At 44.9% G+C, this 9,336-nt stretch overlaps 1 protein-coding gene across 2 annotated transcripts; it reads right to left on the bottom strand.

The window, feature by feature from the left end:
• Window positions 1-623: 623 nt before the first annotated feature.
• On the bottom strand, window positions 624-9,110 carry LOC123053222 (putative E3 ubiquitin-protein ligase LIN-1). 2 transcript variants are annotated; one of them, XM_044476667.1, is made up of 17 exons: window positions 8,222-9,110; window positions 6,737-6,797; window positions 6,380-6,622; window positions 5,965-6,047; window positions 4,711-5,892; window positions 4,493-4,634; window positions 3,938-4,183; window positions 3,564-3,861; window positions 3,264-3,385; window positions 2,722-2,841; window positions 2,372-2,503; window positions 2,159-2,281; window positions 1,956-2,066; window positions 1,737-1,883; window positions 1,530-1,655; window positions 1,108-1,224; window positions 624-1,017 (listed from the first exon to the last, which is right to left on the bottom strand). In XM_044476667.1, exons 1-17 carry the CDS (start codon window positions 8,884-8,886, stop codon window positions 1,000-1,002), a joined length of 3,936 nt encoding a protein of 1,311 aa, XP_044332602.1. In that variant the 5' UTR covers window positions 8,887-9,110; the 3' UTR covers window positions 624-999. The 2 variants fall into 2 exon arrangements, with proteins under 2 accessions (XP_044332602.1, XP_044332610.1); XM_044476675.1 differs by having other exon boundaries at window positions 5,965-6,044; window positions 8,222-9,108.
• Between the last annotated feature and the right edge of the window lie 226 nt (window positions 9,111-9,336).

The following is a 9,336-nucleotide window of genomic DNA, read 5'->3' as shown; positions in this document are numbered from 1 at the left end:
CTATTTTTTGGAGGGAAATAAATAATGTTTTTTGTTCTTTTTACAGTAGGAAAAACCACAAAACATGCATATACTTTTTACAAGAGAGCAACCACAAAAAGTAAAAAGTAAAACCGGAAAAAGAACCGAAAAACCCGGCCCAGCCCACCAGCGGGGAAGAATTGGCTCTTGGCGCGGCACGTGCGGGCTCGATTCAAATGGTGCACATTTCCGCCGGAAGCTTCTAGCACTCTCTCGAAGGTTCCCTCCTGTCAACCCGGACCTCTGATTCGTGGTTGGTCTGGCGTGGCGCATACATCTCCGGAAGGTCAGGCGTGGACGCGTAGTGGAGGGAGGAGGACAAGAAGCCAAGAAGAGTTTCTCCAGGAGCACACCCGCAGGGTGTTCGTGGGAATGCCGCAACGGACATGCCATCGGCACAGTAGCAGTGGCGGCTATGTCAATTTGCTTCGGATGCTGCATCAGGTGCACCCGTATTCCGCTTGATCCTTATCAGCATTGTTCGTCGATCTGCTGCAAATTGCGTTGCTTTTGTTGTTCATCACGCGTTGTTTTTACGCGATAGCCATGTTGAGCTTTGATTCTACACTTCTTCGGCTTTCTGCCTAAATCTAAATGCCCGATTTCAGTTTCACTATGCTAATGCGAATTTATGGAAGTTGCTGCCAGTGAGACAGTGTCAAGTATTCACACACACACACACACACACACACACACACACACACACACACACACCGGCACACAATCGTTTTTTAACGGTGAACATGCACATTATCCTCTCAAAGAAGAAATATAATCACAAGAAGACTATTTACATTAGGTACGACTGTACTAGTCACTGCGAAGCAGGAAAACATTATCTGCGGTGCCGTCTCTTCTGGAGGGTGCCTTGTACAACAAAGGGGTGTCCTTTCCTTATTTTCCATGTGTGTTCTGTACACGCTCTGCATTTACAAAGTTGATCCATGGTCTGTGCTCATCTCTCCTCTTCTGCGCCCTTCACAAAGGGATCCATGCCTGTAATAGCAACATGGTGTGTTTATTCTTGGTGTAAATGCTAGACAAACATGAATGACACCTTACCAAGATTCATGGTATGCTACTGACCTTGATTAACCCGGTTTCAGTTCCACAGAAAATGATGTCATTTGCAGTGAAGAGGCTCGTTATCTTGCTCCCTGCAGGCAGCCTTCCAACTTTCTGCTGCTTCTCTCTCAACCATATCTGTTGATATCCATATGCAGAAGCATAATCAGTTGGCAAGTTCTGTAATTTTGTAATCAAGACATCGGAGTGAAAGAGGTTTACTAGTATGGCACATGCCACATATTGATACATACTCCCTCCGTTCCGAATTACTCGTCGCAGAAATGGATGTATCTAGATGTATTTTAGTTCAAGATACATCCATTTCTGCGACGAGTAATTTGAAACGTAGGGAGTAGATTAGTGTAACCAAAATAATAATGATAATGATAATAATATTAATATCTTTCTTCAGATAGAAATAATAATAATAAACATATTACCTGAATGACACTTGGGCTTTTATTGCAGGTCAGGTAGATGAAGTCCTCCACCACTGCCATTGCCTCTACATTTGTTCCCTTTGGCATTGACATTGTCATCGTAGGCTTGCATCGCTTTTTCCAATCCTGTTTTCAAAGTAGTACCATGTTTAGCATTTTATTCTTCATGTGATGGCTGATGGTTTTGAGAGGTCAACTGAACATTACCTTCATGGCAGATCCTTCCACTTGAGAACCAGCACAGTACATCCAATCTTTATATACTACTATGGAGTTAATTGGTTGCTTACTGATTCTCCAGCTTCTTGTAGGCGCTCTTATTTCAATCTTCGATTCTACTGATACATCTAATTCCTGATAACATGTCTTGTGTTTCAGATGCCATGTTTTTAGATGCTATTACCATCATCGACTAACAAAACTAACCTGTATACTCAAGTCTCCGCAGCCGAGGTAAGCTTTGCCCTGAGAAAGAGCTAGGGATTTTACATGCTTGCTCTTGTAAAATGTCTGGGTGCTTCTTGCTGAACAAGAGAACTGTGGAAGTAAAAGGAATGTAAAGTAAAAACAGTATTATTGCTATACAGCCGATCTGGTGAGATAATTTAGCATAGGAAGCAAATGCACACCTTCAGAACGTTTTTATGTGTTAGTACAATAATTTTGTCACCGTAAATATCAAACTTCTGCACAGCCTCTTTTATTTGAAATACCTCGACACACTCAAGCTTGCGCTGTGCCATTTTCCATACCTGCAAAGGAGCATTATTTTACCCGAACAAGGAGCATATTAGTTAATAATTTGTGATTACTTTTCCTTTATGGTTGATTGCAGTTCCTACCCGAATAGATTTGTCAGCTGATCCGCTCAAGAGATTTTGTCCAGTTTCTGATAGTGCAAAACACGTGACTGCTTTCTTGTGCTCTTTAACCTCTCTGATGATTACTGCTCTCTGGCCTTTTATATCCCATGCCTGTGTAGGAACACCCAAGTATTAGGAATTTAGTTAGCAAACTATTACAGTGTTACTGTCGTTTTAATAGATGATTTTTAAGGAGAAAAACCATAGATTATCCCTAATTATGAATTAACTGTTGCCATGCAAATATATGTGTGTTATTTTTGTTTAAGGCAAATATGTTTGACTTATGAGTTGGAAAGTATCTACTGAGATATGGAACATATCATTACCCTGATGGTGCCATTGAAGTAACCAACAAAGAGCTGCCCTCTAAAGAATGTTATAGCAGTTACTGCTCCATTGCCAGGTTGACCAATCTCTAGGATTTGTGTATGTACACATGATACACGCTGCACTGACAACTTCAGACAATTAGATTTCATGTAAAAGTAAAGCTTTGAGAAGGAGAACTAGAGTCGAATAATTCTTATTACATTTGCATTATAGCTTCTGGAAAATCCTAAAACACATGTTCTTGAGTTTAGAAGGGAAAAAAGGACCACGCTAAAATTATAAAGATACATAGATGTCCATTTTAATATTGGTGCCATCTTTTATTTAAGATGGTATAATTCATCTTTATTACTCCCTCCGTCCCACAATATAAGGTGTTGTTACATCCAATATGTAACAACACCTTATATTGTGGGACGGAGGGAGTATAAGTTAAAGACGAATATGAACCATCAAGTTTTTGCTCACAGTTCTGATTCAGAAAGGAAGGAGAGGAAAATAAGTAAATAAAACATGACTTAATTTTAACAGTACTCACTGGTTTCCTAGGGAGGTAGTAATCTGTAACTTGAAGTAACTCCTCAGCCATCCATGTGAATGATGAAAGCCTCCTAAGGGATTCTCGCGAACCCTCTGACAAGCTCATCAACTTTTGCTTACCTGACGTTAGGGAAACAGATCACTTCTTTGGAACATATTAATTTGACTATTATTGTGTTATAAACTTAGGCTAGTTGACTCTACATTTGAAATCAACATAATGCGCAATGTACTAGTAAGTCAATACCAAACCATTCAACTTTGAGTCTAATAAATAGGTACAAGAAACTCTCCTTACCTTTTCCAGAGGTGTAGTTATATACACACATGCACGCTAGAACCCTTTCATCAAGCTCGCATCCCGGATGAAGGTGGTGCACTATGTCAAGTAACAAGATCTCACAAGCATAACATCTTATATCATTTTCACCAAGGGAAGCCAGCTCACTTGCAAGCCATGCGGCGCATACTAGGCAGTCGTGTGAGGTTCCCTTCACCTTGCTTTGCAATCCTTTGGCTAGTGCACTGATAAAGGGCACTCCTATTCCTATAATTGCTCGTGCAAATTTGTTGCTCCATGAGCTTATTTCTGTATCCTGCATCGTATTTTTACTCGTCAATTAAAACTAGTTTCTGTTATGCTAGCAAATAATGAATATGTTTATACTTGACCTGAAGGCAAGCATCCTGCCAGTCGATGTTTCTGATCATATTTCTATGAGATTTTGAGGTGAGGCCTGCTTTCTTTGATAGCCATGCAGCAGTGTAGGATTCTCCTGACCAGGAATGAGTCCCTCCAAGATTTGACAGAAAAGACGCTGCTAGTGCTTGCGCAGTGAAATTTTCTTGAGATGATAGAGATTCCAGTAGGACCTCCACTGCTTCGTCTTTGAAGACACTCCTTCCATCTGGATTTTCCTGCAAAAATAGGAAAATAAACTGTCATTTCCGATAATGTAAGATCACTGCAGTGCTGTGGCTGTTTAAATACGTATTTACTTCTTTTTGGAATCAAGGGCAGGAGCTCTGCCTCATTTGATTAACAGAAAAAAGAGAAGACAAACGCCAACATAAGCTGGTAGATGGCGCAGTTAAAAATGGTGGGTGTCAATGCATTGTGACCCTTAAAGTTCATTCTAGCTAGTATGCAGCATATCATCTGTTGTTTCTATGGACCAGAAGAAAAATGATTGTTCATATCAGGAGTATCTAGGATAGTAGGAATACCAGCATATCCAATTGAAGGAGAAGATTAGCCGCTAAAACCCGTTGCTCAGGTTCAGTTTGATGGAGGCAGGCCACCAATGTATGCATAATAGCAATACCTCCTAGCTGCCATATTTTTTGTAGCAAAGAAATTGCAGAGGACCTAAAGGTTGACACAATTGGACAAGTTATTATGGCAAAGGTTTAACAACTGAGCCTTATCAGGGTGTGGATCATACCGAGGAATCTGAAGAATCTCATGGAAGTATTCAAGCGCAGCGTACTTGACACGCTGTTCTTTCCTTCTGAGAAGGTGAAGGAAAGGTTCCACTGGAGTAGCCTGTGACAGAAACTTCTTACAGTTTCCGCTAAGTCGCACACACCTGACGAGAATAGCTGCCAGGGCCATGCCTTCTTCCAAGTTGTTGTTCTTTGCAACATCAACAAGCTTAGAGAGAATAGGAGGAGAGCTGATTGTGGCCAAGTGAACATTATTCGTTACATAGTCAAATGCTGTCACCAAGATCTCAATGAGAGCTATTGATGCGGATGTTGGCGTCAGTGGAAGCAGTGTAGGCCATTTTTGGGTGGCAGTATTACAGGCCACGTGTAAAAGTGAAGGTAACAGCTCCAAATTTTTTATCTCAGAAGGTGAAGGATCCAATAAATATATCAGAATGACCGCTTCATGCACATCTCTCTTCAACACAGTGGCTAAATTGGATAAATAGTAGTCTTTCTTCTTGATGTCTCTCATTACATTCCTATCTTCAGATATCATAAGCACTAGAACATAGACTGATGCTCTGATCACTTTATCCTTCTTGTCTGTTGAAATGCTATCAAACAGTTGTTCAAGGATGTCTTGCCTTACTGACGGTTTGTGTCTCACTTCAGATGTATGGCTCAGCAGCTGCCATATAGTTGTGACTTCTGAGCTGGCATCTAGGCAGCTTTCTAGCCCGTCAGAAACCAATAGTTTTGATACCGCCTTCTCGAATCTTTCAAGAAAATCAACCTGACTGTTGTTCCCGCTGCGCGAGCTAGCATCGCTCCAGTCATCACTGTTTGAGAAAGGTTTGAATTTCCTACTCATGCTTCCTCGAGACACTAGGTCGGATAGAGCACTTCTCTTGATGAATTTGGTTGAGAAGTTGCTGAAGCACCTGAGATCATGTCTGGGTGTGCATTGTGGAGAAATGTCATCCTTGTTAAAATAGTTGGACACAGCGTATGAGTCTGCATTGTGCAGATCGAAGACTGAAGTTGACAGATTGTTCGGTGAGCCTTGTGATCTGCTTAATTGCAAGTTGTTTGGTTGCATCTCAGCGTCATCGACAGTGTAAAGTGGAGATTCAGGAGCATATATCATTGCATTCTCAGGAGAAGTGCACCATGTTAGACTCTTGTTGTGGCATGATCTACCCAACAAAAGAATGCATTAGGATGGCAATACTCGGCAGTATAACAGATGAAGTCGAATGCAGTAGCACCTTTCATGGAGTTTACTTGACAAGAAATCTGCATCAATAGGCATAATCTTTGCTGACCTCCCTTTGTCATGTAGAGCTGCCTGCTTCAGATGAATTAAATGCCATTAAACTCTAAGGTCTGTGCCAGCATATCTAAATTTTTGCAGTTAAGGTACAAATTCTGTTACCCCACATACCAATGTTACAAAGTTCCGCGTATAATTGCAGGAAAGGGTTTCACTAAATTTTACTGGATAACAGTTGTGCTATTTTTAGGTGTCTCTCACAAGCAAAAATGTTGGAGAAAATTCAAATAAGGGATAGCTGTTCTTTTGATAATGATATGAAACCACAGTACTTGTTCTAAAAAAATGTGAACACAGAACTCTCTTCGCCATTATAATTTGCAGCGAGTGGTAGGATTTGCATGTCTTACCTCGCTGTCGCTTGCTTCGCTAGAATCAAGATGCGAGTAGAATGAAACCGGCGAGTCGGACTGGGCCTCCTCGAGCATCTCATGGAGGCACCTGCTGTCAGAGCTCCCCTTGGCATCTTCCTGGAACTCCTGATCGGCACAGCTGAGAAAGTACTTCAGCTCGGCGAAGCCACCATGACCGCCGAAGTTGGAGACCAAGGCCGTGCTCTTCTCCCCATGTCCGATCCATTGGGCCGTCGTCTCCTGCAGAAATGTCAAGTCCACTTCAGCTCTAAAACACAGGTAACTCCTCAACTCATCTGCACATGCCCTGAACTGCATTATAAAGGGACATGTGTGCTAAAGTACATCACTTGCCTCAGAGACATTTCTCCATCTTGGAATCGCAGAGCCTGCAGATTTTCCCAGCTGAAAGCACCTGTCCATGGAGGTATGTATGTATGTTACTACTATAGTAGGAGTATAGAGAAGCAGAAGGTGCTGTGCAACCATGAGTTTTCATCTACTATTCTCTGAAGTATATATAGCAGTGTGGTGTAGCACCACTCAAGATGATGTCTCTAGATGGTGTTAAATTTTGTAGGCATGCGGCTGGTGCTGGTGTGGGTCAGGATGGTTTAGTGTGCATGCTTGTCTCAAGCTGCTAGTGGAGAATCTTCGCTTTGCTTTGCATTGCTTCAGAAACTCGTCAGGAATTTTGGAGATGGCATGCCGGTAAAAAAGGTGTGTCAGTCAAGTTCCTTTTTAGAATCCCTTTTGCAAAAAGGATTAGTCCTGGGCTGATCTCTCCCTCCTTTTTATCTTTTTGCCACATCAGAGACATGCTAGAGAAAGTGCCCATGACCTGCACATTGTGCTCTACAGAATCAACAAGGAAAGAAAAGCTTGGACAAAAGGAATGTGGAAGGCAACTCCCAATCATCTCTTTCAGAAACCAGAAGTTGGTTCTGTTTGAGTTCCACACAAAACAATTCAAGGCCTCTTTGATTTGTAGGATTCCAGGGGAACAGGAAAAACGTAGAATTGAAATCCTATCAAATTGGAAAGAGAACTACAGATGTTGCCGCCAAGTGCCAATGATCTCTAATACTCCCTCCGTAAAGAAATATACAAGAAAACAGAATTGTAGCAAGAGATTTGGGTTGGTGGAAACTTCCCTCCGAAAAAGAGCTCATATAGAATCCTTAGGACAAATTCCTAAGGATTCAAATCCTGTGAACCAAATGACCTCCACCAGAAAAGATAAAATAAAAAACTTATGATTCAAATCCCCCAAAACTTCTGTAAAATTCGTTTGAATCAAAGATCGAATTCTCATTCGAAACGATCTTCGAGCTAAGGCAGAGCAGTGGAGGAGAATTATATCCATGACCCAAGATTAGTACTTCATACATTTATGAGTGTGATGTTTCATCTTTGGCTACTCTCAACAAAATACTGACATAACAAAATAATCAAAGCGGGTCCGCCTTTATATTTAAAAAATAATCTTCAATTGGAGAGGAAATTATTATCAAGAAAAGAGAAGAGAAAAAGTGAGTGAGAGAGACATTGGACAAAACTCCAGCTTCAAAATCTTTTCCATGAAAAGGGAGACGTCCCTGCCGCACAACATCACGGCCCTATCATGAAAAGTCACCCTGCTCACTTTCCAGTACCCCTCGTCAGCATGGTGTGTGTACAGTACGTTGTATACCGTATACGTGTACGCGCGTACAGTTATACTGTCCAGCGTATGTGCATACGCACTGTGAACGTACGGCTTGCATGTGAGTACCGTTATAACTGTCTCGCGGTAAAACAAACATGGATGGTTTCCCACGCTCGCAACGGCTCACTCACCCGCCACCGTCGGCCGAGGCGGCGCCGGCGCCGTCGGGCGCGGCGGCCACGACCCGGTAGTACATGAGCCAGTCCTTGTACCGCCGGGCGGCCCGGCGCGCCGCGTCGTCCTCGCTGGCGCCGGCGCCGCCGGCGCGCGCGAGGACGGCCTCGTCGAACAGGCCGTCCCAGAGCGCGCGGGGCGCGAGCCCGCCGCGGCCGGCCAGCGCGGCGGGGGAGACGAGCACGGCCTGCAGGAAGTGCGCGGCCATCTGCCACGCGTCCCCCTGCGCCGCCCGCACCAGGGCCAGGTAGAAGTAGGCGCACGCGGCCACGACCCGGTTGCCCCGCCCCGCCGTCCGCCCGTCCTCCGGCAGCAGCGCGGGCGCCTGCAGCGCCGCCTCGACGTCGCGGAGGAGCCCCGCGTCCGCAGAGGCCGCCGTCGGGAACGAGTCGATGGCGCCCTGGAGCGCGGCGAGGACGGCGTCGTCGTCGTCATCGTCGTCGCCGTCGGCCGAGGAGGCCGGGCGCGGGGAAGGCCCCGCGAGCAGCGCCACGCAGCGGCGCCGCGTGGCGAGGAGGTCGGCCGGGTCGGCGAGGAGCGCGGCGAGGTGGTGGCCGAGGAAGGAGATGAGGGAGCAGATGGAGGCGTGCGGCGGGAATGCCGCCACCGCCGTCGCCGTCATCGTCGGCGTCGCGGTGCTGGCACCGGTCTCTCTGTGACTACGGCCCCTCCTCCTCCGGCAGGAGTGGCTCTCGGGTAGATAAGCGCTTGCATGCGCGAGAGTGAAAGAGAGGGAGACGACGCACTTGGCGCGCACGGACAATGTTGGGTAGGTATGCGAGGAGGCAAGCTGGTCCTTCCTTCCTTGATGTCATGTGGAGAAGAGATAAGCGTGGTGGATTACTTTGCTGGGGGAAGAGATTTGGTTCTTGCGGTTAAATGAACGGAAGCATTTCTTAAATGGATCTCAGAGGGGGAAGGAGTAATAAACAGTGACTTCGGCTGGGTAGATCGGTACTTCTTCTGGGCAGAGAGGTGCGGCCTACACGTACGTCTCCGCTCCACGATTCAGAGGATAGATTGAGTCCAACTCTGCTGGGCGCCTGGACTGGTCTTGGCGGCAGGATGTGGT

Source organism: Triticum aestivum, chromosome 1A (assembly GCF_018294505.1).
Source record: "Triticum aestivum cultivar Chinese Spring chromosome 1A, IWGSC CS RefSeq v2.1, whole genome shotgun sequence".
Taxonomy (NCBI): Eukaryota; Viridiplantae; Streptophyta; class Magnoliopsida; order Poales; family Poaceae; genus Triticum; species Triticum aestivum.
This window is presented reverse-complemented; position numbering and strand designations above follow the sequence as displayed.